Source organism: Dipodomys ordii, unplaced genomic scaffold (genome assembly GCF_000151885.1).
Source record: "Dipodomys ordii isolate 6190 unplaced genomic scaffold, Dord_2.0 Scaffold142, whole genome shotgun sequence".
Lineage (NCBI taxonomy): Eukaryota > Metazoa > Chordata > Mammalia > Rodentia > Heteromyidae > Dipodomys > Dipodomys ordii.
Window position 1 is genome coordinate 3,660,018 of NW_012267358.1, and position 25,848 is coordinate 3,685,865.

Consider the following 25,848-nt stretch of genomic DNA (forward strand, 5'->3'; position numbering starts at 1 on the left):
GTTCGATTCCTCAGCACCACATAAGAAAAAAGCCGGAAGTGGCACTGTGGCTCAAGTGGTAGAGCGCTAGCCTTGAGCTGAAGAGCTGAAGGACAGCACCCAGGCCCAGAGTTCAGGCCCCACTATCGGACCAAAAAAAAAAAAAACAATCCTAGCAACTCAGGAGGCTGAGATCTGAGGATTGCAGTTCAAAGCCAGCCCGGTCAGGAAAGTCCGTGAAAGTCTTATCTCCAATAAGCCACCAGAAAACCGGAAGTGGCTATAGCTCAAGTGGTAGAGCACTAGTGTTGAGCTGAAGAGCTGAGGGACAGAGCTCAGGCCCAGAGTTCAAGCCCCATGACTGACAAAAAAAAAATGAACAACAGGAAAGCAAAACAGGCTGTGATGGGGTTGGTGATACTAACAGAAGGTGGGGAGGACTAACTAGGAGGGTGAACAAAGGTAAGTATGGTCAAAATTTATTTGCATACATGGAAATAGATTAAACCTGTTGAAATTGTTTTAAGGAAGAGAATTAATTCCCATGGATAAGGGATACATTGTATACATGTGCAGAAATGTTACAACTATACAAGGAATGTATGCTACAAAAAAGAAACAAATAAAAGAAAGTGATAGGGAACCTACAGGCAATGTTAAGGCCCTGAATTAGATAGGTTCTGAACAGTTTCTGGCTTGAAAAGAGATCCAAGGCTCTAGTTGGGAGGTGACAAAGAAAATAGCATTCAGAGGGGGAATAGATGTGAAAGGTGTGTCTTGGAGATGACACAATTTATACTTCAAGGGTTACACCTCAAGGAGTGAAGAAATGGGGAAAAGTCAATCATAAATTTGTTCTCTTGTAGCGTTGTGGAGAATCTGAAGCAGCAGATGAGAAGGGGTCCATTGCCTCTGGTTCCCTTTCTGCTCCCAGTGCTCCCATTTTCCAGGATGTCCTCCTGCAGTTTCTGGATACCCAGGCTCCTATGCTGAGTATGAGCACCTGCCGCCTTCTAGTTCTTTTGCTTAGATTCATTTACTACAACCACTGCTATAACAAATGATAGAAATATGTTTTCTATCTTGGACTCAATGTAGAATGATTTGTAGACTTGAGTCTAGTTCCAGATGATTTTACAGTGTAGCAGAAAAGAATAAAAACAAGGACATGTGATTGTAATGTTTTCTCTGTATAATAACAGAGATGCTGTGTTCCTTATTGAGGTGTTGTGTGGGGTGGGGCATAAGGTGAGGTAGGCAACCCTACAGTGTTGCCCTCAACAGTTTCTAGAATTTAGGGGGATTATTCCTAAAATTGACTCAAGGAGGTTCTTCTCAGAGATATATGCTCGGGAAACACTGAGCCTCAGATATGTGTCTTTCTCTGTCCCCTTTTGTGCCCTGCTAATTTATCTCTTCTCATTCCCTCTTTCCAGCCGATCCTCGAAGTGAGAGTGAACGGGTAGAATTCTTTAATTTGGTACTGCTGTTCTGTGAACTGATTCGACATGATGTTTTCTCCCACAACATGTACACTTGCACTCTCATCTCCCGGGGTGACCTTGCCTTTGGAGCTCCTGGTCCCCGGCCTCCATCTCCCTTTGATGATCCCACAGATGACCCAGAGCGTAAGGAGGCAGAAGGCAGCAGCAGTAGCAAGCTGGAGGTGTGTGGCCTTTCCCTTTCCCTTCATTATTCTGTGTGTCTGTGTGTGTGTGTGTCTGTGTGTCTGTACACACACATAAATACTAATGCACACAGCTAAACTGGTAATAATAGGGCTTGAGCTCAAGGGTTGGGCTCTCTTATCTTTTTGAACTTAAGGCTTAAGGCTGATGTTCTACCAGTTAATTGAAGATAAGACTCTCTTGGACTTTTTTTTTTTTGCCAAAGCTACTTCAAACTTTGATTCTCAGATCTCAGCATTTGAGAAGCTAGGATTACAGGCATGAGCCACCAGCACCCAACTTCACTGTTCATTTTGACATTCCCATCTTCATGGCCCCCAGAAGCCTTTGAGTCTCTTGCCCAAAGAAGGATAATATTTCTTAGCACTTCACAGTTTTTCCACAATCACTCTCATGTCAGATTTTTCACTTGGTCTTCCTATCAGCCTTATGAAATACTCTTATCTTGCAAGTGACTGAACAAAGCTTAAATCCAGCATCCAGGCCTTCTGTAGTCTCCTCTTTCCAGTAGTTTGTAGATTGTGAAGAGCAGATACCTCAGACTAAAACAACTTTGCTTATGTTTTTTTGCCCTCAGGACCCCGGGCTCTCCGAATCTATGGACATTGACCCTAGTTCCAGTGTGCTCTTTGAAGACATGGAAAAGCCTGATTTCTCAGTAAGTTAGATCCCGAGCATAGAAGAATTCAACTCCTAGACCCTTCCATTCTGTCTATTTTACATTATATTATTATTTTTTTGGTCGGTCCTGGGGCTTGAATTCTGGGCTTGGGTGCTGTCCCTGTGCTTGAGCCACATCGACATTTCCAGTTTTCTAGTGGTTTATTGGAGATGAGTCTCACGGACTTTCCTGCCTGGGCTGGCTTTGAACCGATATCCTCAGATCTCAACCTCCTGAGTAGCTAGGATTCCAGCCATGAGCCACCGGTGCCCGGCTTATATTATTTTTTGTTTATGTGGTACAGAGGAATTAAACCCAGGGGCCTCATGCATGTTAGGTGAACAATCTACCACTAAGCCACATACATTCCCAGCCCCTATTACACCTCTTTTTGGAATCTCTTTATGCTCCCTCATCCCCTGTTGTTTTTTTTCTAAATGTTCTGCTTTTTCAAATCTCTTAGCTTTTCTCTCCTACTATGCCATGTGAGGGGAAAGGCAGCCCATCCCCTGAGAAACCTGATGTTGAAAAGGAGGTGAAACCTCCACCCAAGGAGAAGATAGAAGGGACCCTTGGAGTTCTTTATGACCAGCCACGACACGTGCAGTATGCCACACATTTTCCAATCCCCCAGGTATTGTTCCCTAATAGCTTTCTGACCATCTCTTTTGAACCCAGATAGCTATCTAAGGAATTTGCTGAGGAACTGGAAACAATTCCTGAGGGTGCTGCAGGGTGTGTTGGGAAGGGGCTTGAGCACGGTGATGCTGCGGGATATGAAACATGCTGTTAGGAGGGCAAATAGACCTGTACTAGAGTCTGACAAGTGCCACTGGGACACAGGAGGAGTCATGCAGCCATGAGTGCAACCAGCGGTTGGTCGTATTGTTTGGGGTGGGAAAGCAGCGAGATGATGCCCGCCATGCCATCAAGAAAATTACCAAGGATATCTTGAAGGTTCTGAATCGCAAGGGGACAGCAGAAACTGGTGGGTTTGAGACTCTTTGAACAGTTATCCCCCAGAGAATTGCCCTAGTCAGTCTTCCCATGCCCAGTGTAGGGAACTCCTCAGTCGTGTCCCAATATCCTGTCTCTTGGAGTCTCCTGAGAGCTCTAGTCCTTTTGAAACTTCCCCCCTCATTCCCCCCCTCTGCAGACCAGCTTGCTCCTATTGTGCCTCTGAATCCTGGAGACCTGACATTCTTAGGTACCTCACAGTAAGCCCCATATTGCCCTCTTGCCCTCCCTCCCTCCCTGAGCCCTCTCCTCCCCTCCCTTCCATCCCTGTATATAATCCTCTAAGGTCCACAGAGTCTGTGGTCCTCTAATCCTTTGTTTCATTGTCCCTTCCCTTCATCCCCCAGCCCTTCCCCAACCTCCCTTCCCTTTTCCCTTCTTCCTTTCCTCCATCCTTCCCTCTCCCTCCCCCTCTCCCCCCTCCTATAACCTCCTGTCCATATCCACCCCCTCCCCAGTCCCCAGTCAACTAGTTGTCTTTTTTGTTTTGACTCAACTCTTTCAACTGTCCCCTTAGGTGGGGAAGATGGGCAGAAACGCCGACGCAACCGGCCTGAAGCCTTCCCCACTGCTGAAGACATCTTTGCTAAATTCCAGCACCTTTCACATTATGACCAACACCAGGTCACAGCTCAGGTGTGGGCCTAAGTTAGCCCCCATTCCCACATTCTGGTCTTCTGTCCTGTTTTCCTTTCTCTCTTTTTTTTTTTAGTCCCCTGGGCAGACTAAAGCCTATTGGTCTTATCCCCTCCTACCATCATCCTTTCCTGCTTCTTGGGTTCTTCCCTCCTTCCATTCTCGTCTCATTCTCACTGCCGTTCATTCCCACTGCCCCTTATCAGGTCTCCCGGAATGTTCTGGAGCAGATCACGAGCTTTGCCCTTGGTATGTCATACCACTTGCCTCTGGTGCAGCATGTGCAGTTCATCTTCGACCTCATGGAATATTCACTCAGCATCAGTGGCCTCATCGACTTTGCCATTCAGGTGGGAATGTTAGAGGAGATAAGGGTGGAGAAAGGAATTCACAAGGGCAGGAATAGAACTTCCAGCCGTTTTTCCTGGCTATTTGGAAGGGCTAAAAGACGGAGCACAGGTGAAATGGAATATCAGTTTTAAGAGTGCAAGGATAAGAGACCTAAGTGTTCCCTGGGGAGACCCAAGAGACAGATTGGAAACTTGGGCACAAACTGTCCTCTCCCCTGTGGAGTTAGTTCATAAAACTCTGTCCTGGAGATTGGTTTGAGTCAAGGACAGTGGCACATGGTAACAAGGCCCTTATGTCCTGAGTGGGCTCTAGCAGGAAGGGATTCAGGCCTGCCCTTTGCCAGGTTTCTCACAGAAAGGCAAAGTTGTGGATAATGTAAGGATCCTCTTCTCATGTCTTGCTTCCATCCACCCTGCTAGCTGCTGAATGAGCTGAGTGTAGTTGAGGCTGAGCTGCTCCTCAAATCCTCCGATCTGGTGGGCAGCTACACTACCAGCCTGTGCCTGTGCATTGTGGCTGTCCTGCGGCACTACCACGCCTGCCTCATTCTCAACCAGGACCAGATGGCCCAAGTCTTTGAGGGGTAAGCCAGAGCTTCAAAGTAACTGCAACACAGGGTTCTGACAAATGCTGATTGGCCTGCTTGCTACTGAGGTGGGGAAGGTTATCAAGGGCCTTTGTGTCCTGGTCCCTATGTGCCACCAGTTGATCCAACCCTACCCCCCCCGTCTCTGTTTTTTGTTGTCTAAGACCGGGACTCGAACTCAGTACCTGACACTTTTGCTCATTGGCTAGTGCTCTACCAACTGAGCCACACCACCAACCCCCCAACCCTGCCCTCTCATGATAGGCTATGTGGCGTAGTGAAGCATGGGATGAACCGATCGGATGGCTCGTCTGCAGAACGCTGTATCCTTGCTTATCTCTATGATCTGTACACCTCCTGTAGCCATTTAAAGAGCAAATTTGGGGAACTCTTCAGGTAAGAGAGGTAGGAGGTAAGGGATAGAGAATGGGACCTCCTCCCATCTCCTTCCCATTACCACCCACCTCAGGAGCAGAACACAGCCCAGGACCTGCCATCTGTGCAGGGCACTTATGGACTGTGTCCTCCATGTGGCTGCCTAACTAAGAGTGGGCCTTCTTCCTTGCCTTCAAAGGCCCCTCTCTCTTATTCTCACATGGTTCCTTTCCTGCCCAGTCTGCTGTGGCCCAGTGCCCTTTTCTTGTCCCAGTCCCAACATCCCTACATCCTTCACTCTTTTTTTTTTCTTTTTCCCCCTTTTTGGCCATCCCTTACCTCACCAGAATTTCTTTATCACTGTTATTTCCCCAACCCCTGCAGTGACTTTTGCTCAAAGGTGAAGAACACCATCTACTGCAATGTGGAGCCATCAGAATCCAATATGCGTTGGGCACCTGAGTTTATGATTGATACCTTAGAGAACCCGTCAGCTCACACCTTCACCTACACAGGGCTGGGCAAGAGTCTTAGTGAGAACCCTGCTAATCGCTACAGCTTTGTCTGCAATGCTCTTATGCATGTCTGTGTGGGGCACCATGACCCTGACAGGTATGGAATGTTCTTAGTGAGGAATAGACATCATGCTCCTGTCAGATATTGGGAGGGATAACATACCTGGGAGGTATTATACCCTTGATTATTACTTAGGCAGAGCTGAAAAATGAATGACTCTAAGGTTTCATGGAGAAAGGCTTTTCCTAAGAGCATTTGTACTTTTCTCTAGGGTGAATGACATCGCAATCTTGTGTGCAGAGCTGACTGGCTACTGCAAGTCACTGAGTGCAGAGTGGCTAGGAGTACTAAAGGCCTTGTGCTGTTCCTCGAACAATGGCACTTGTGGTTTCAACGATCTCCTGTGCAATGTAGATGTGAGTCTTGGGGTGGGGTTTTTCTGGGGAGTGGAGTAGTTAATGGGCAGAGGTCTGGCAATGATCATCAAAATCATTGTGGAGGGTCAAAGTTGAGTAGAGTGGTGACAGGGTACATTGAGTGGGGGCCCATTCTCCACACCCAGCCATAGTATCTTACTCTTCCTTCTAGGTCAGTGACCTGTCTTTTCATGATTCTCTGGCTACTTTTGTTGCCATCCTCATTGCTCGCCAGTGTTTGCTCCTAGAAGATCTGATTCGCTGTGCTGCCATCCCTTCACTCCTCAATGCCGGTAAACTACCAATCTGCAATCTCTAGAATGTTAGGACCCCACATTTCAATACGTACCTCATGGCCATCCCTTTTGTGGAATATCCTGCTGAGTCTCTGACCATCACCAGAAAGTCAGTACTTTGGTACCTCTCAGGCAGGAAGGGGCCTATTTTCTTTCTTTCCTTGCTTGCTTGCTTGCTTGCTTTGTCAGTCATGGGGTTTGAGCCCTGAGCCTGGGAGCTGTCCCTCAGCTCTTCAGCTCAAGGCTAGCACTCTACCACTTGAGCCACAGCACCACTTCCAGTTCTAGTTTTCTAGTGGTTTATTGGAGGTAAGAATCTCACAAACTTTTCCTGGACTTTCCTGCCCGGGCTGGCTTTGAACCAAGATCCTCAGATCTCAGCCTCCTGAGTAGCTAGGATTAAAGGCGTGAGCCACCAATGCCTGGCTTACTATATATATATATATTTTTTTTTTTTTTGCTAGTCCTGGGCTTGAACTCTGGGCCTGGGCCCTGTCCTTCAGCTCTTCAGATCAAGGCAAGCGCTCTACCACTTGAACCACAATACCACTTCCAGTTTTCTGGTGGTTTATTGCACATAAGAATCTCACAGATGGGGCTGGGAAGGTGGCTCATTGGTACAGCACTTGCCTTGCATACATGAGGCCCTGGGTTCGATTCCTCAGCACCACATAAGCAGAAAAAAAAGCCAGAAGTGGCACTGTGGCTCAAGTGGTAGAGTGCTAGCTTTGAGCTGAAGAGCTGAAGGACAGCACCCAGGCCCAGAGTTCAGGCCCACGACCGGACCAAAAAAAAAAAAAAAAAGAATCTCACAGATGCCTGGTGCTGGTGGCTCATTAGAAAACTAGAAGTGGTGCTGTGGCTCAAGCGGTAGAGTTGGCTCAAGTGGTAGAGTGCTTGCCTTGAGCTGAAGAGCCCAGGCCCAGAGTTCAAGACCCATGACCAAAAAAAGGACAAACAAAAAAAGAATCTCACAGACTTTCCTGCCCTGGCTGGCTTTGAACCATGATCCTCAGATCTCAGCCTCATGAGTAGCTAGGATTACAGGGGTGAACCACCCACACCCAGCAAGGGGCCTATTTTCTAACACTACTTTTGTAGCCCTGAGCTTTACATTTGTGTGCATGTGCATGTTTGTACAGTGCTGGAGATTGAACTTACGCTTGCCACTGAGCCAATGCCCCAGTCCCAATGGCCATTCCATTTTTTGACCTTTCAACTACATGACAATTCTTTGCTCTACCTCTCAGTATTATATTGCCTTTTCTCTTTTCATCTTACTGGTATTCCTCCTTTATGCTCGTTTTCAGCACACATACACACACACACACACACACACACACACACACTTCATTAATTTAGTTCCTCCTTTCCTCTTTACAGGACTGCTTTTTCCATTGCTGGTGCTTCAACACAGGTCCATGCACTCTCCCTAAGCTTTTTCCCCCAAAGCTGGCACTCTACCACTTGAGCCATACCTCTATTTAGCTTTTGGTGGTTAGTTGGAGATAAGAGTATTGTAGATCTTCCTGCCCTGATGGCTTCAAACCAGGACTCTTAGATCTCATCCTCCTGAGTAGCTAGGATTATAGGCGTGGGTCACCAGCACCTGGCTTGATCTGCTTTTTTTTCTTCCTTTTAGCTTGTAGTGAACAGGACTCTGAGCCAGGAGCTCGGCTTACGTGCCGCATCCTCCTCCACCTTTTCAAGACACCACAGCTCAATCCTTGCCAGTCTGATGGAAGTAAGTGACCCTGATTGGAGCTAGGAAGCAGTAGAAAGTGAGGCTTTTCTGTCCCACTGTTTCTATTCTTGCTTCCCCTAACTTCAGCTCCCTCTCCAGACAAGCCTGCAGTCGGAATCCGTTCCTCCTGTGACCGCCACCTGCTGGCTGCCTCCCAGAACCGCATTGTGGATGGAGCTGTGTTTGCTGTTCTCAAGGCTGTGTTTGTACTTGGTAAGGGGGTAGGAAGGGAGTGGTGCCAGAAGTGTGTATAGGGTGGAGTGCCAGCTAAACTACAAGGGGCAGTCTTTTTCCCTCCCGAAGGTGGTCTCTTTGACCTTCGGGGGAGAGAGAAGTATTTCTGTCCCATAGAGCATCATTTGGGGGAGTTTCTGCCTCTGTGGGCCAGGGTGGATTCTCCACACAGTGTTCCGATCTCATTCTGCTCTCCCTATCTCCCACCCGTGAATCACAGGGGATGCGGAACTGAAGGGTTCAGGCTTCACTGTGACAGGAGGAACAGAAGAACTTCCAGAAGAGGAGGGAGGGGGTGGCAGTGGTGGTCGGAGGCAGGGTGGCCGCAACATCTCTGTGGAGACAGCCAGTCTGGATGTCTATGCCAAGTACGTGCTGCGCAGCATCTGCCAACAGGTCAGTCTCACCTTCCTTCCCCCCCACCTCCTAAATGCCTCTGTATAATATAGTCTTGTTTCCCAGCCCATGATCACACCACCTCTCTACTATACATCAGATCCCTTATTCACCCCTCAGCACATCCCTTTTTTCCTGCCTACACACTGTTTTCCCCCAGTCTCCCTGATTTATCATCTTCCTCAGGAATGGGTAGGAGAACGTTGCCTTAAGTCATTATGTGAAGACAGCAATGACCTGCAAGATCCAGTGTTGAGTAGCGCCCAGGCCCAGCGTCTCATGCAGCTCATCTGCTATCCACATCGACTGCTGGACAATGAGGATGGTGAAAATCCCCAGCGACAGCGCATTAAGCGTATTCTTCAGGTAGGCCAAAGTGATAGGGGTCCTGAAGGAGGCAATGGGTTCCCATTTGGGGAGAAACACTAGGAAATGAGAAGAAGAGAGAAGAGTCAGGAAGAACAACAAAGATGGAGAAAGGGAAGAGGAGAAACAGCTGCAGTATTGTTTCTAATAAATCCAATATAGCCTATCCTTGAAACTAATGGTTAGGTAACATACAGCTATCAGGAGGGAGTGCAGCTCAGCAGTGGGAGGCATAGCAAATAGGAGGCCTACTTTTTGGCTTTATATGTTTGACACTTTGGTTGTGATTGAGAAATGGAGTAGTAATAGTGATTACTTATTGAGGATATACTTTGAGCACAGATGCTGCACAGTGCATACATTTTACCATTTGGTCTTTACAAACCTAGAAGGTGGCTCTGAGTATCTCTGTTTGACCAATGAGGAAATAGGTTTGAAGAGGTTAATTAGCTTGTTCAAGGTCACATAGCTAGTAAATTTAGATTCAATCTGTGAACCTCAGTATGCCTGTACCACCGTGTGGGGGGGGATGGGGGGGGAGGGTGTGTGTATGGTCCTGGGGCTTGAACTCAGGGCCTGGGCACATCCTTGAGCTTCTTTTGCTCAGGGCTAGCACTCTACTACTTGAACTCTATAGCTCCATTTCTAGACTTTTTGGTAGGTAATTGGAGATGAGTCTCACAGATTTTCCTGCCCAGGCTGGCTTTGAACTACTATTGTCAGCTTTCAGCCTCTTGAGTAGCTAGAATTATAAGCATGAGCTGCTGACACATGGCTGTACCCTCCCCCCTTTTAAACTTAATCACACTGCTGGCTCAGTGTTTTTCGGGTGAAAAACTAAGGCAATGGAGGAAAAACTAAAGGAATGAGGTCTCATTAGCCCAGAGGACATAGTGCTGAAGGCAGATTGGCTAACAGTAGCTTTATAGGACTTTGAAAGATTTTCCTGTAAGGGACTTTGAGCAGCTGATCTAAAACAACAGAGGCAGGCTTCAACCTTTAACATCAAGGATTTAAAGGTTAAGCATTAAGTAGAACTTTAGGAATCAAAGAGAAAAATCAAGAGAAATCTTTCTTGAATCATATTTAAAATAGGCCAAGTTTTAAAGAATTCTGAATTATTTCAATGTGGTCTTTCCTAAAGAGAGGAGTATAGAGGTCCCTTTTAGGCCTCTGGGAACTTGTGATTCAAGGTCATGGGAGATAGGGAATTGGCCACAGGATGTTTGTAACTGGAAGTGATACAGAGATGACTGACCTGAGGATGGGCGGTGGGGGATTCTACCACAGAACTTGGACCAGTGGACCATGCGCCAATCTTCGTTGGAGCTGCAGCTGATGATCAAGCAGACACCTAACAATGTGAGTAGTGCCTGCCAAGGCCTTCATTTTCCCCTGCCCACTTCCAGCTCCGTGTGTTAATGTGGGTAGCTAGCATATAAGAATCTAGGTCCTACACTTGCAGTCTTGACTAAGTGAAATAACAAGGGCTGGGAAATGGCAGACATGTGCAATGGATGATTAGAAAAATGGTTGGGAGTGTTAGAGTTATGAGCTATGGGGCAGCTTGGTTGTGGTGGTGGAAGAAACTGTTTCTATGGTCATAGACATAAAGAGGTGTGCAGAAGGGAAGGCAGTGGGAAAATATGGAGGTGCTGGAGGATATAACTTCCCACAGTGTGTTCCCTACCTTCTTGTCAACCTCCCTAGATTGCTTTCCTTTTTCCTAATCTCCCATCTCTCCTACCATCTATTTTCCTTTTCCCCCAGCTACTTATTTTTTTTATCACCTCCATGACTTTTATTCTTTCCAGGAGATGAACTCCCTCTTAGAGAACATTGCCAAGGCCACGATTGAAGTTTTCCAACAGTCAGCTGAGACAGGGTCATCTTCTGGAAGCACTGCAAACAACATGCCCAGCAACAGCAAAACCAAACCTGTGCTCAGGTTGGGCAGAAACATGTCCAGATTCATCCTTTTAGAATGCTAGTATGACTGATGTCTCTGTGTAGAGAAGATGCTGGGGGATGAAATGAGAGAATGAATTGTTCAAACTCCTCTCTAACCCCATATCTTCTGTCTTCCAGCTCTCTAGAACGCTCTGGTGTATGGCTGGTGGCCCCCCTCATTGCCAAACTGCCTACTTCAGTCCAGGGGCATGTATTAAAGGCTGCCGGGGAGGAATTGGAGAAGGGTCAGCATCTAGGTTCCTCTTCCCGCAAAGAACGTGATCGACAAAAGCAGAAGAGGTAAAGGGGCTTAGGAGCCTAGGATTGAGGAGTACGAAGGAAACAAGGCTGGACTAGGGAAGAATAAAATTTACGGTTGAGGACTGAGAGTAGACATTCCAGAGAAGTGGAAAAATCAGAGGATAAGAGTGGCATAGATGAGAATAATAGGTCACATCTTAAGAGAATAGTCTGCTGATGGTTCACTCCTGCGCTCCTACCTACTCAGGGGATGGAGTTTGGGAGCAGAGCAATTTAAGACCACCCGGGCAAAAAGCTCACAAGACCCCATCTCAGACAATAGCTGGGTGCTATGGCACAAGCTTATTATCCTAGTGGGAGAAATCAAGAGGATCATGGTTCTAGGTCATCCTGGGCAAGCAATGTTCATGGAACATGCCTGTCATCTCAGTTATGGTAGAAAGCATAAATTAGGGGATTACAATCCAGACCAGCCTAGGCAAAAAGTGAGATCCTATCTCACAAATAACTAGAGCAAAGAGGGCTTAGTGGTATGGCTTAAGTCAGTCATGGAGTACCTGTCTAACAAGTGCAAAGCCCTAAGTTCAAATATGAATACTGAAAGAAATAAACATAGACTCTAGGACATGGAGAAATGAGGTCAGAAATTGCTTGACCCAGTGTCTCCTCTCCTCCTCCTCCCCCTCCCATTTTCTATTTTTCTTTTCCTTTTAGCATGTCCCTATTAAGCCAGCAGCCCTTTTTATCCCTGGTGCTGACATGTCTGAAAGGACAGGATGAACAACGTGAAGGACTCCTTGCCTCCCTTCATAGCCAGGTGCACCAGGTATGGATCTGTGGGTCATGGAGGTAGCAGCATAATGAGGAAGGACACACCTAAGAAGCCACTGTATACTTGAAACTCTCATTACTTTCTGATCAACACACACTGAGTGCTTTGGAATAGAAATGAGAAGACCCCTGAGATGCATGATAAACGTTTCAATTCTATTTTTTTGTTTAAGACTGGAATTCATACTCAGTATCTTACACTTTCACTCATTGGCTGTCATTTTACCACCTGAACCATGCCTCCAACCCCTTGCTTCAATTCTAGATTGTGACTAATTGGCGAGAGAACCAGTACTTAGATGATTGCAAACCAAAACAGCTAATGCATGAGGCACTCAAACTGCGGCTCAATCTGGTGAGGAGGAGCTGGGGAGAAACAAGGGGTAGGGCTGGTAGTCAGTAGAGAAGCCCAGGCTGGGGAGGGGAGGGTTGAGGATGGAGGTCCCAGATTTTGGAGGGGGGTCTTTGAATATTAACTCTGTTCTCCTAAAGGATGTAAAGACTAAAAGTGGTTGAAGGGACCAAATCCCTGTGGTCTGGATCCAATTGGTTGCATACAATGGATCCTTGCAGAGATTCTGCCTCAATAGTGGAGATTTTTTTTGTCAGTCCTGGGGCTTGTACTTGGGGCCTGGGCACTGTCCCTGAGCCTTATTGCTCAAGGCTAGCACTCAACCACTTGAGCCACAGCTCCACTTCTGCTTTTTTGGTAGTTTAGTTGGAGATAAGAATCATAGGCTTTCTTGCCCAGGCTGGCTTTGAACTGTGATCCTCAGATCTCAATATCTTGAGGAGCTAGGATCACAGACTTGAACCACCAATGCCTGGCTCAGTATCTGATATTCTAACGGGGCCCTAGAAATACTAGAAATCGGTTATGGGATGTCAAGGGGAATGTTGGAAATCATTTAGCTCAACTCCTATCTCTTTATAAGGAAATAGTGGCTCAGAGGTATCGAATTCAGCTGCTGGCCTAAGAATTATGTTGCAAATCATAGGCACAAATGATAGGACATAGCCTTGGGTTCCAACTCCCACCCATTCAGATTCTAACTTAACTTTCCTTAAGCACTGGCTGTTTGCCTGTGAGCCATCTGACTGACTTGTGGCCCTGGCAGGTGGGGGGTATGTTTGACACAGTGCAGCGCAGCACCCAGCAGACCACAGAGTGGGCCGTGCTCCTCCTGGAGATCATCATCAGTGGCACTGTAGACATGCAGTCCAACAAGTACGCACCCTGCCTTGCCCTGCCCTGCCCTGCCCTGCTCTGCCCTGCTCTGCCCTGCAGTACTGGACTCTGGAGAAGCCCCTACACCCATGCCAGCTGCATAAGCCACTGAAATCAGGGTGGCTCTATGTCTCTAGATTCCCCCAGGGTCTTGGTGTCCTTGGGGTAACATAGCAAGCACCTCTCCCCTACCTGCTTATGACCTTCCCCAATCCCTTTTTTCTTTTGACTTCTCTGGTTCTCTTCCTGGCTTTCCACTCACACAGTGAACTCTTTACTACTGTGCTGGACATGCTGAGTGTGCTCATCAATGGGACATTGGCTGCAGACATGTCTAGCATCTCACAAGGCAGCATGGAAGAAAACAAACGTGCATACATGAACCTGGTGAAGAAGCTGCAGGTGAGCAGTAGACACAAGGGCATGGTTTTGGGGTACTTGAGCAGGGCAGCTCCTGCTGCCCTGGCTTTGCATTTGCTAGCCAGCCTCATGGACTTATTCTGTTATAAGCCTTCTACTCTTCCCTTTTTGTGTGTCTGCTCTTGGTTAGCAGGTACGTGTGTGCGTGCGTGCGTGTGTGCGTACGTGCGTGCGTGCGTGTGTGTGTGTGTGTGTGCGCGCGTGTGTGTGTTGGTCCTGGGCTTGAGTTCAGAGCCTGGGTCTTGTCCCTGAGCTGATCAAGGCTACCACTCTACCATTTGAGTCTCAGTTCCACTTCTAGCTTTTGGTTTCTCATTTCTAGATTTTTTTGGTGGTTAATTGGAAACAAGGGTTTCTTTTGGTTTGTTGTTTTTTTGGGGGGTCCAGTCGTGGGGCCTGAACTCTGGGCCTGGGCGCTGTCCCTCAGCTCTTCAGCTCAAGGCTAGCGCTCTACCACTTGAGCTACAGCGCCACTTCTGGCTTTTTTCTTTTTGCTTATGTGGTGCTGAGGAATCAAACCCAGGGCCTCTGGCATGCAAGGCAAGTGCTCTACCACTGAGCCACCTTCCCAGCCTGGAAACAAGGGTTTCGCTAGCATTCCTGTCCAGGCTGGCTTCAAACCATGATCCTCAGATCTCAGCATCCTAAATAGCTAGGATTATAGGCACAAGCTACCAGTGCCCAGCTTCCTTTTTTTTTTTTTTAACCAATCCTGGGGCTTGAACTAAGGGCCTGGGCACTGTCCCTGAGTTGCTTTTGCTAAAGGCTAGCACTCTACCACTTGAGCCACAACACCACTTCCAGCTTTTTCTGTTTATGTAGTGCTGAGGAATTGAACCCAGGGATTCATGCATGCTAGGCAAGCACTCCACCACTAAGTCACATTCCCAGTCCTCCTTTGGTTTTCTTTTTTCTCTTTTTCTTCTTTTTGTTGGTCATGGGACTTGAACTCTAGGCCTGGACACAGTTCTGGAGCTCTTCAGCTCAAGGCTAGTGCTGTACCACTTGAGCCACTTCTGGTTTTCTGGTGGTGAATTGGAGATAAGAGTCTCATGGACTTTCCTGCCCAGGTTGGCTTTGAACCGCCATCCTCAGATCTCAGCCTCTTGAGTAGCTAGGGTTACAGGCGTGAACCACCAGGGCCTGGCTTCTCCTTTTTGTTTTTTGGGTTTTTTTTTTTGGTCGGCCGTGGGGCTTGAACTCTGGGCCTGAGCGCTGTCCCTCAGCTCTTCAGCTCAAGGCGAGCGCTCTACCACTTGAGCTACAGCGCCAGCGCTCTACCACTTGAGCTACAGCGCCACTTCCGGTTTTCTGGTGGTTTATTGGAGATAGGAGTCTCACCGTCTCTCCTGCCAGGGCTGGCTTTGAACCGTGATCCTCAGATCTCAGCCTCCTGAGTAGCTAGGATTACAGGCATGAGCCACCAGCACCCGGCTTTTCTTTTGGTTTTTGAGGCAGGTTGTCAGTATATAGCTCAAGTTGGCCTCTCTCCATCCTTCTGTTTCAGCCTCCCAAGTGCTAAGATTACAGGCATGTACCACCATGCCTGGCTCTGAGTGTCTTCTTTATGCCAGGTTCTGTGCTACTTGAGACATGCCAGCCTTCTTTTTGTCTATCTGAACTTTTTTTTTGTCTGAGACTGAAACTTGAACCCAGTACCTGATGCTTTCACTCATTGACTAGAGTTCTACCAACTAAGTGAACCACACCTCCAACCACTATCTTTGAACTCTTGTCCTGTCTTCTTGTGCCTGCAGAAGGAGTTGGGGGAATGCCAGTCAGACAGTCTGGAAAAGGTTCACCAACTTCTGCCACTGCCCAAGCAGACGCGAGATGTCATCACTTGTGAGCCACAGGGTTCCCTTATTGACACCAAGGGCAACAAAATTGCTGGCTTCGATTCCATCTTCAAGAAGGAGGCATGTTCTGCTATCTTCCCTTGTTCTCTGCTTCTTTTCTCTTTTGTGAGGGAACTTCCAGCTCACATACTAGATTCAGGGTTCATTAGGCTCAGTCCATGGAAATCTGCAAACTCTCTCTGAGCTTTCAGAATCTCCTAGCTTTCCTTTGTCTCCCTCTCTTTGGAGTTCCACCTTCTTTCCTTGGTCTCTCCCTTCACCTCCCACCTTTTCACATGCCACCACTCTCGGCACTCTGCACCCCTTCTTTCCTTTTCCCCCATCTGCCTCCTCTCCTATCCCATCCATCAGTCCACTTGCACCATATCTCTTTTCTCTGTGTGTATGTCTCTCTCCTCCACCCACCCATCTCTGCTCAGTTTTCTTTTTTCCCCATCTGTCAGTTGCAGTATTTGTTGAGTTAACTGTTTTCTTTGTGTACAGTAGAGAGGGGACAGACAGGGTGTGGACTTTAAAACCCAAAGTGCATTTCCTTCATATATACATTCTCTCCCTTTCTTTCCTCTCCCATGTGTGTCTGGCTCTGGCTCTGCCTCATTCTATTTTGGCTTTTCTATCTTTCTCCACTTGCCTCTCTTTCCCTCTTTTTATTTCTGTTTCTGACTCTGCCTTTCTCTGCCAGTCTTTAGTCTTTCCCTGTCTTCTCTCCCTCTCCCTGCCTTCTCTTTCCCTTTCTCTCTTTTCGCTCTCTGTCCTTTCCTATTTTTGTCTTATGTGAATGTCAGTTCTCTCCTTTCCTGCTCTCTTCCTTTGTCTATTCTCACCTTGTTCTGTGCCTCTGTCTTTGCTTCTTCCCCCTCTGCCTCTGCTCCATCTTTCTCTACTGGCTTCATTTCTCCCTTCCATATCTCTCCTTTCTGGCCTTGCTTTCTTTCCACATAATGCTCTTTCCTGCAGGTAAGTGTATCAGTGTGCTGGAGTATGTCTTTTCTCTATCACCCCTGTCTAAAACTTTTTCCTGTATTAAAATGGTCATCAGATATTTTGCCCCCTTCTACAAGTTCTCTTGGCCTACCTTCTGTGTTCAGAGTGTTCATAGCTCATTGTCTCTCATTTTCTGGAGCAGGGTCTTCAGGTTTCTACCAAACAAAAGATCTCTCCCTGGGACCTATTCGAGGGCTTGAAGCCATCAGCACCACTTTCCTGGGGCTGGTTTGGCACTGTCCGGGTGGACCGGCGAGTGGCTCGGGGAGAGGAGCAGCAGAGACTGTTGCTCTACCATACACACCTGCGGCCTCGGCCTCGAGCTTATTACCTGGAGCCACTGCCACTGCCTCCAGAAGATGAAGAGCCACCAGCTCCCACACTGCTAGAACCTGAGAAAAAGGCTCCTGAGCCCCCCAAAACTGACAAACCAGGGACAGCTCCACCCAGCACTGAGGAACGCAAGAAGAAGTCCACCAAGGGCAAGAAACGCAGCCAGCCAGCCATCAAGACAGAGGCCAGTGCCACCTCCACCACAGTTCTCCCCCAGCCCTCACTCATGATGGTTTTGTACATAGTAGAAAAGGGAGGGTTTCTGGTTTACTAGAGGCATGGTGGCACGTGGGAAGTGGGTGCCAGTAGAATCAGGATAAAAATTAACCGTATGGTTGGGTGCCAGTGGCTCAGGAGGCTGAGATCTGGGGATCACAGTTGGAAGCCAGCCCAGGCAGATTTTTATCTTCAGTTAACCACCAAAAGCAGCCAGAAATGGAACTCTGGCTAGAGTAGTAGAGTGCTAGTCCTGAGCAATAAAACTCAGAGGCAGCCCCAAGCCTTGAGTTGAAGCCCCAGGACAACATTTAAAAATGACCATATAACTGTAGTTCCTTCACCCCATTCTCCCCCACCCACCCCCACTCTTCTACAACCCAGTCACTTCTTTCTGTATAATCATGTAGGACTATAGCATGGGCTCAGGTCGAAGTGGCCCCTATGGTGTGACAGTGCCTCCAGACCTTCTGCACCATGCAAATCCTGGCTCCATGTCCCACCTCAGCTACAGGCAGGGCTCCATGAGCCTGTACACCCAGAACCAGCCACTACCTGCAGGTGAGTACCTGCCACAAGCAGAGGTGGAGTCACGTGATCATTCCTCCCCCCCTTTGGGGAATGGTGGATGAATAGGATTCTGATAAGGGCTGAAAGGATGAGGAACCCAGAGAGGCCAATCTGCTTTCCTTTCCAGGTGGGCCTCGTGTCGACCCATACCGCCCTATGCGATTACCAATGCAGAAGCTGCCAACACGACCAACTTACCCTGGAGTGCTGCCCACAACTATGACTGGCGTCATGGGCCTAGAACCCTCTTATAAGGCCTCTGTGTACCGGCAGCAGCAACCTACAGTGCCCCAGGGACAGCGCCTTCGTCAACAGCTCCAGGCAAAGATAGTGAGAGGGGCAATAGGGAGGGCTGTCAGGGAGAGGGGCTTTGGTGGGACCCAGGACTGAGGAGACACTTGGGATTTTTCACAAGAACACCCAGGGTGGGAGATACAAGAGAAGAAAGTATTTCCTGAGTTTGAGTTTTCTCTCCTTTTCTTCCTTTAGCAGAGTCAGGGGATGTTGGGTCAGTCATCTGTCCATCAGATGACTCCCAGCTCTTCCTATGGTTTGCAGACCTCCCAGGTAAGAGCCTGGAACTGTGATCCTCAGGGATAAGGAAACAGGCAGCTGCACACACTCATAACCCTGACTCCTCCCTTCCTTCCCTCCAGGGCTATACTTCTTATGTTTCTCATGTGGGACTACAGCAACACACAGGCCCTGCAGGTACCATGGTGCCCCCCAGCTACTCCAGCCAGCCTTATCAGAGCACCCACCCTTCTACCAATCCTACTCTTGTAGATCCTACCCGCCATCTGCAACAGCGGCCCAGTGGCTATGTGCACCAGCAAGCCCCAACCTATGGACATGGACTGACCTCCACTCAAAGGTACTCAAAGTAGTGAAGGCCTGGGAAGGAACACTAAGGTATGAGAGAGTATCTGATTTAGGAAAATCTGTGCCTGAAGGTGATCGGACTGGTCTAGACTTTCAGAGACATCAGGAACACTTGCCTGGTCACGTAACCTGAAACCACAAAAGGCTGACATTGGAAAGGACCCTGGAGACTGATAGCCTCACGTTTACTATCCTAACATTTCTTTGAGGCTCAGAGAGAAGAAATAATTTATTCAACTCTGATAAGAAAAGATCTGGGATTTATAGATAGAATACATGATAAAGAGTCATCAAAATGTTATTAAGCAGTTCAACTCCAGGGTAGTTAATGTTAGCCAAACCTTAGTTATGACTTGGTAACTGTCATGAGGCTCTGCAGCCTCAAATTCACTGCCAACATGCTAGCACCAAGGTGAAGAGAAATAGCAAAGAAAAACCAGAGTCCCTTACCACAAAGAATTTTTACTAGAGTTCACAAGTAAAACTATTACACAGAGGACTATTTATACAATACAGTGAGTGTAAATAAAATAAATCTATATGGGCACTGGTAACTCACACCTGTAATCATAGCTACTCAGAAGGCTGAGCAGTTCAAAGCCAGCCAGAGTAGGAAAGTGTGAGAGTCTTATCTCCAATTAATCAGCAAAAAGCTGGAAATAGAGCAGTGGCTCAAGTGATAGAGCATTAGCCTTGAGGAGAAAAGCTAAATCCAGGCCCTGAGTTCAAACCCCAGTACTGGCACGTATGTGTGCGTGTGTGTGTGTGCACACACACACGCAGACACGCAGACACACACACACAAACTGGAATACTGTTATACTGTCAGTGTGGACCTGAGTCACCTGAGAAAGGTTCATGAAGGAAGTAAGGCTTGATTTGGCCTTTTATGGATAGTTATGATGAATATTGTTAAGAGGAGAAAGAAGGGCAAGAAGAAGCAATAGGGGAGGGGCTGGGAAGGTGGCTCAGTGGTAGAGCACTTGTCTTGCATGCATGAGGCCCTGGGTTGGATTCCTCAGCACCACATAAGCAGAAAAAGCTGGAAGTGGCGCCGTGGCTCAAATGGTAGAGCACTAGCCTTGGGCTGAAGAGCTGAGGGACAGCGTCCAGGCCCAGAGTTCAAGCCCCATGACCGACAAAAAAAAAAAAGATTATCTTTGCCGGCGCTGGTGGCTCACTCCTGTAATCCTAGCTACTCAGGAGGCTGAGATCTGAGGATCGAGGTTCAAGCCAGCCTGGGCAGGAAAGACCGTGAGACTCCTATCGCCAATAAATGACCAGAAAACCAGAAGTGGCGCTGTAGCTCAAGTGTTAGAGCGCTTCCTTGAGCAGAAGAGCTGAGGGATAGCGCCCAGGCCCAGAGTTCAAGCCCCACAACTGACCAAAAAACCCAAAAAACAAACAAAAAAAAACCAGAAGCAATAGGGAGCCAGCTGTCCCAGGAGTATGTAGATTCCAGTAGAGATGGCATAAGGAATAGGAGAAAAAATTTGAAATGTTACTGGGGAGACAACAAAAAACTTTTTTTTGGTTGTGGGGTTTGAACTCTGGGCCTGGGTGCTATCACTCAGCTCTTCAGCCCAAGGCTAACACTATAGCACTTGAGCCACAGCACCATTTCTGGTTTTCTGTTCGTTAATTGGAGATAAGAGTGTCATGGACTTTCCTGCCTGGGCTGGCTTTGAACCGTGCTCCTCAGATCTCAACCTCCTGAGTAGCTAGGATTACAGTCGTGAGTCACTGGCACCCGGCAACAAAAAACTTTCGATGAGTGTTTACTGAATGACTGTCCTGTGTCGAGACTGTTTTTCATAGGAGAGAAATAGCTAAAACGGAATTGAAAAATTCCTAACTATTAAGGTTATGAGACACTGAAACGGAGTATTGTCTTTGTGCCTTATTCCCTGACCTACAAGTCTGTTCGACTCCAGAAGAACTCCTGGTTAGTGCCAAGAGGAATGAATGCAATGACTTGTTAGTTTCTCTCAGGTCAGGGACCCAGAGTTCGTACCGCCCCCTTTCCCTGCCCTGTGCCTTGACCTTTGGACTTCTTCTCTTTGGAGGTTTTCACACCAGACATTGCAGCAGACATCCATGATAGGTACCATGGCTCCACTGAATGCCCAGGGGGTCCAGGCAGGCGTCCGTTCAGCTTCCATACTGCCTGAGCAGCAACAACAGCAGCAGCAGCAGCAGCAGCAACAGCAGCAACAGCAGCAGCAGCAGCAGCAACAGCAGCAACAGCAACAGCAGCAGCAGCAGCAACAGTACCACATCCGACAGCAGCAGCAACAGATCCTGAGGGTAAGGCCTTGGCATTGCATCCAGAACTTAGGAGCCCAAGGAGGGAGGGAAGGACAAATTCTTTCTCCATTATCACCAAGATTAAATGAGGTAGTATGCTGAGCACCCAGCCAAGTGGTTGGCTGTTTTTGTTGTTGTTTCCTGAGGAACAGAGTGTGCGAATGGACACTGCTGGGTATATAGTAGGTTTACTTTCTTCCTCTGTAGTAATCTGACAAAGGTAGATGGGGATCCAGAGTTTCCTCCTTGTCCTCTTGGGCCCAGCTTACTCTCCCTTCCTGCCCTCATCCTTCCAAGGGAGTCATAGCTCCCTTACTCTCATTAGAAGTATCTTGTATCCTCATAGCAGCAACAACAGCAGCAGCAGCAACAACAGCAGCAACAACAGCAGCAGCAGCAACAACCACCACCACCACAACAACCACACCAGCAGCAGCAGCAACAGGCGGCACCTCCTCAACCTCAGCCCCAGTCACAGCCCCAGGTAGCTGCTGGATTACAGCTCCAGACTCAGGGACAGCTTGCCCAGACTGGGCATACAGCCAATGAGCTAGGTTGGGGATAGTGTGCGATGGAATAATAGTGGAATGCTACGCATGGTAGTTTACAAAGGATTGGGAGGTAAGGATCAGGAAGGAGATGAAAGGGTAAGAGTTCCATCATCTACATTTCTCTGCCTCAGTTCCAGCGCCAGGGGCTTCAACAGACTCAACAGCAGCAACAGACAGCAGCTTTGGTCCGGCAACTCCAACAACAGCTCTCCAGTAAGCCTTGTCTTCCTTTCCAAGGAAAACCTAGGGGAATAAGTGGAGCATGGGGTAACAAATGTAGCAGAGGTGCTGGCTTCAGGCCTAGGTTGTAAGAGAAGATGTTTCCCTTCCTCTTTTTCCCTTTCCCCTTCTCCTTCCCTTCCCTCCGCTTCCCTTCCCACCTAACTAGCTTTTCTCTTGCATAGCCATAAACATATTTGATCTGCCACCCCTGATGATCTCTGATTTTCCACAGATACCCAGCCACAACCCAGTACCAACATATTTGGACGCTACTGAGCCACGTGGAGGAACTACTTGTGCACTGGATGTAGCCCTAAATACCCTTTTCCTCTTAATTCCCAGTCCTTTTCGTGGGCTAGCACCAGTAGTGGTTGGGGCTCTTCCCTCAGGCTCCATTTTTAATGAATTTTTAGTATTTTTGTTAATGTGAAATATTGAGCTGTTGGGTTTTTGTATATTATTTATAGAGACCCCAGAGCTGTTGCACCCAATACACAGAGCTTTGCAAAGGGAGTGTGTGAGTCTGCGTGTTGGGGAAGGGTCGTCTCTTGGGAGATACTGGGAGCTGTACCAACAAGTCAGAGCCTTCATGCTTCCAAATCATCTTCCCTACTTATCTTCTACCCCCTACAGTTATTTATTTTTTAATGCTACTACTGAGGCTTGAACTCAGGGCCTCACACTCTCACTTGGCTCACATCTGCTCACGGATGGCCGTATACTGTTTGAACCACACCTCTGCTTCTGGCATTTTTCTGATTGGAGATAAATCTCTCAAGAGTTGTCTGCTTGGGAAGGTATCAACCACTGTCCTCAGATCTTAGCCTCCTGAGTAGCAAGGATTATAAGTGTGAGCCACCAGCACTAGGCTCCCCTACATATCTTAGGTCTGATTGGATTGCTATGCTCTCTTCCCTGCTCCCAGGCAACATCTCTTAGGGGGACAGCTTACCTCCCAGCTAAACTGTTCAGCTCCTTTTTGTCTTCTCCATGGGAGACTTACTGATGGGATTGGGGATGGGCCATTAAGCCTGGGGAAGGGGGAGGAATCAATGGAATCCCATTCTCTTCTACAACAGCCCAGAAGATGGACCTGGAACAGGCTGGGGTGGGGAAATGACTGACATCCAGCCTACCATTTGTTTGCTATCTCATGTGATCCTAGTAAGGCAATGAGTGGTATCGTTTCATAAGCTAGAGGACTTCCAGAGAGTCTCATTTCTGGGTTGAGAAATTACACTCCATTGGTACTTGCCATCATAGAATAGGTGGCTGTAGGAGGAAGAGAGCCCTAGTAAGAAGCAGCACCTGTTTCCTCTTTGCCCTGCTGCTGGAACTGTTTCCTTTCACATGACCCACCTTGGCAGTTACCCAGGGTGACTGTTGCTCACTCCCATTTTACAGTAGAGAAACTTCCAAACTTCCTCCAGAGTCATATTTGGACCTGGGGCTAGGCCATTCTCATCCTCCTTTGCATTCTGCCTTGGGCCCTAGATCCAAGATTATGAAGAAGAGCCAACTACTCATAAAGCAGTGGAGTCTCCTGGTCTGCCTAGCTGGGGCTGGAAGAAGCCCAGTTCCAGCCCAATGGCTGGATGGTACAGGAAGATTTGACAACTTAAAGACATTGTCCAAACAATAGTTGCACTCTTATCATGAAGTACTACATGTGCTGATAAAACTAGGAGTACCAATCAATCAATACCCAAGTTATAAAAATAAAAATCCTTCAAGGTCCATCGATAAAACCCTCCTGTGTGTCTGGGATTTACCAAGTTCCTGAGTTGCAATATGAGGAAGAGCTCCCTGACATGGCAAATGCCAACACAACTCAAATATTTTCTCACTTGACTGTGGCCTGACATACTCAGTGGATCGTGGGGGTAAAAGCTTGATTGGGATAAAGGGTATTTGGAGGAGGTTGGAAGGTACTATGCTAACCAGATAGGTACACTACATATGGAAGCAGACAATGACACCAGGTTTGAGTGCAGGACAGGTAGAGGCTAAAATGGGCAGATAGCTTGGCATCATGCTGAAGTCTGAATCTGACCTGCCCCAACAGACAAGGCAAGAGAAAGAAACAACATTGACCTTTGGGAGATTGACAGGATCAGGGGACAGTGGCCCCATTGGTGGTTGGTTACTGCCTGGGTAGTGCTGCAGCTGAAGAGAGGTGAGGGATGCTGGATGAGCTGGAGACATCTATTGCGTGTGACTGGGGGATTCTGCATGCAGTGCCTCAGTTTCTTCCTTTGTGTCAAGGTCTCCTGCTTTGTGAGAAACATTTAGATTAGCTGCCCTGGAAGAACACCTGTCTGATAGCTTGCAATTTGAGGTGTGTTCACTTATAAGGGAGAGGAAGAGTAAGCAGAGCCTGCCTGAGCATGAGGTGGGGGTGGGTGGGTGGGTGGGAATTGGGCCATGCCCCAGGACTTGAGCCATCTTTGGCACAAAAGGAGTTAATGGCAGGGACCGCGCCCCCCCTGTGTCCGGGCACGCGCAGCGCGCCCCCTCAGTGCGCGGGCACAGCAGCCAGGCTGCCGGAGAGCTGATCTCGGGATTCGGGTGCGGAGCCCTTGGCCTGGAGGCGATATGGGTGGTCCGTGGCGCGGTTCAGTCGCTCACAGCAGCCCAGGGAACAGGTGAGGCCGCCTGCCCCAACCCCCAGTCTCATCTTCTAGCTGCCCATCCCTTGCCCCCCATCCTGTCCCCTCCCAATCCCGGACTCCACCATCCTCCAACCAGTAGCTCCCATTCCTTTCAACACTGCGTTCTTCATAGGCACCCCTGACCCTCCAATGTCTCTTTGCTTCGTTTTCCTCTTCTACCTCCTCCCTAAATCCCGCATCTCTATTATCCTCCCATCCATGGTCCCTCTGTTTCTACAGCCCAGCCTGCATGCTCACCAAAATACCCTTATCCAGGGCCCCTGGCCCCATTCCTGTATTGCATGTTGCCAGTCCCCCCTCCCCTGCAGTGCAGCCCCATCCCCCTTCCCTCATAGCATCTCCTAGCCAGGTTCCTTCCCCCACACTCTGCAGCCCCCCCACCCAATGGAGGCCTTTATTCTATCCTCCCCATTCCAGTGCAACTCCATCCCCCAATACTGTTCCGATTCCTCATAGTCCCCAACACTGCAGTTTTCAATAGTACTCCATTCCTACACAATGCCCCTTGCCTGGTGCTCCCAATCCCAGCTCCTGCCCCCCCCAAAGTGCCCCCCAGATGTCATTTTCATCCCAGCAGTGCTATTTCCCGTTGTCTTCTCACAAATGCTAGTTGGACTGGAACGGAGATCTTGGCCTTGGGATCCTACAGTGGGTTTTAGGGTACAGAGGGCATTTGGGGGTCGGTCCGCTTGTCTAGGTATTTATGGGGGAAGGGCTGCAGGAAATTGACTCAAAGGGGAATTTGGCATTTGGCGCCGAAGGGTTACTGGAGAGGGACGCATCTTGAAAGGGTTAATGGAATTTGTGAGGTGGGAGCAGCATCGAGGGGGTTAATTGGGGGGGGGGGTTGCTGGCAGGGAAGCCGTGTGAATGAGCGGTCTGTGCCCCAGGGTTGCCATGGAGATGGTGAATGGGGGGATTGTGTGAACTCAGCTGCGGACTATCCCCCCCCCATATACACACCCACCCACTCCCTCCTGCCCCACCTCCCTACTCCTACCCCTTCCTTCCCCTTCCCTCCCCTTCCCCTCCTCCCCTCCAGCAGGATGCATTCTGGGCAGTGTCTGGGATCTTCCCCCCCATGCTTAGCTCCCCATTTCCTCTGATCTCCCACCCTTTTAGTCACTTTGTCCACCCTCCTCTTCTCTCTTTCTTCTTCCTCCTCCTCTGTCGCCACCACTGCTGCCGCCACCGCTGCTGCTGCTGCTTCTTCTCCTTCTCCTTCTCCTTCTTCTTCTTCCTCTTCTTCTTCTTCTTCTTCTTCTTCTTCTTCTTCTTCTTCTTCTTCTTCTTCTTCTTCT

General features: G+C 48.4%; 2 protein-coding genes across 5 annotated transcripts in view; both read left to right on the forward strand.

Annotated features, from left to right (window-relative positions):
* Positions 1-22,388, forward strand: part of Med12 (mediator complex subunit 12) — a 29,556-nt gene extending 7,168 nt beyond the window's left edge. The window contains exons 12-46 of the mRNA XM_013031668.1: positions 846-972; positions 1,416-1,645; positions 2,245-2,325; positions 2,792-2,962; positions 3,172-3,316; positions 3,485-3,535; positions 3,863-3,981; positions 4,188-4,331; positions 4,752-4,915; positions 5,183-5,314; positions 5,678-5,905; positions 6,081-6,225; positions 6,398-6,518; positions 8,164-8,265; positions 8,365-8,478; positions 8,720-8,895; positions 9,082-9,261; positions 10,552-10,623; positions 11,076-11,209; positions 11,350-11,511; positions 12,187-12,298; positions 12,569-12,658; positions 13,422-13,531; positions 13,798-13,933; positions 15,709-15,870; positions 16,937-17,311; positions 17,754-17,904; positions 18,041-18,234; positions 18,403-18,480; positions 18,570-18,787; positions 20,862-21,102; positions 21,249-21,257; positions 21,449-21,586; positions 21,785-21,866; positions 22,108-22,388. Coding sequence (XP_012887122.1) covers positions 846-972; positions 1,416-1,645; positions 2,245-2,325; positions 2,792-2,962; positions 3,172-3,316; positions 3,485-3,535; positions 3,863-3,981; positions 4,188-4,331; positions 4,752-4,915; positions 5,183-5,314; positions 5,678-5,905; positions 6,081-6,225; positions 6,398-6,518; positions 8,164-8,265; positions 8,365-8,478; positions 8,720-8,895; positions 9,082-9,261; positions 10,552-10,623; positions 11,076-11,209; positions 11,350-11,511; positions 12,187-12,298; positions 12,569-12,658; positions 13,422-13,531; positions 13,798-13,933; positions 15,709-15,870; positions 16,937-17,311; positions 17,754-17,904; positions 18,041-18,234; positions 18,403-18,480; positions 18,570-18,787; positions 20,862-21,102; positions 21,249-21,257; positions 21,449-21,586; positions 21,785-21,866; positions 22,108-22,151 — 4,938 coding nt within the window. The 3' untranslated portion in view covers positions 22,152-22,388. The remainder of the gene's footprint in view (positions 1-845; positions 973-1,415; positions 1,646-2,244; positions 2,326-2,791; positions 2,963-3,171; positions 3,317-3,484; positions 3,536-3,862; positions 3,982-4,187; positions 4,332-4,751; positions 4,916-5,182; positions 5,315-5,677; positions 5,906-6,080; positions 6,226-6,397; positions 6,519-8,163; positions 8,266-8,364; positions 8,479-8,719; positions 8,896-9,081; positions 9,262-10,551; positions 10,624-11,075; positions 11,210-11,349; positions 11,512-12,186; positions 12,299-12,568; positions 12,659-13,421; positions 13,532-13,797; positions 13,934-15,708; positions 15,871-16,936; positions 17,312-17,753; positions 17,905-18,040; positions 18,235-18,402; positions 18,481-18,569; positions 18,788-20,861; positions 21,103-21,248; positions 21,258-21,448; positions 21,587-21,784; positions 21,867-22,107) is intronic.
* A 1,999-nt stretch (positions 22,389-24,387) lies between these two features.
* The window catches only part of Nlgn3 (neuroligin 3), a 27,221-nt gene continuing 25,760 nt past the window's right edge, over positions 24,388-25,848 (forward strand). For 3 of the 4 annotated variants that reach the window (XM_013031640.1, XM_013031642.1, XM_013031644.1), the window contains exon 1: positions 24,388-24,520. The gene's annotated coding sequence lies outside the window, so the exon portion shown is untranslated. The remainder of the gene's footprint in view (positions 24,521-25,848) is intronic. The other variant, XM_013031645.1, reaches the window with a different exon arrangement.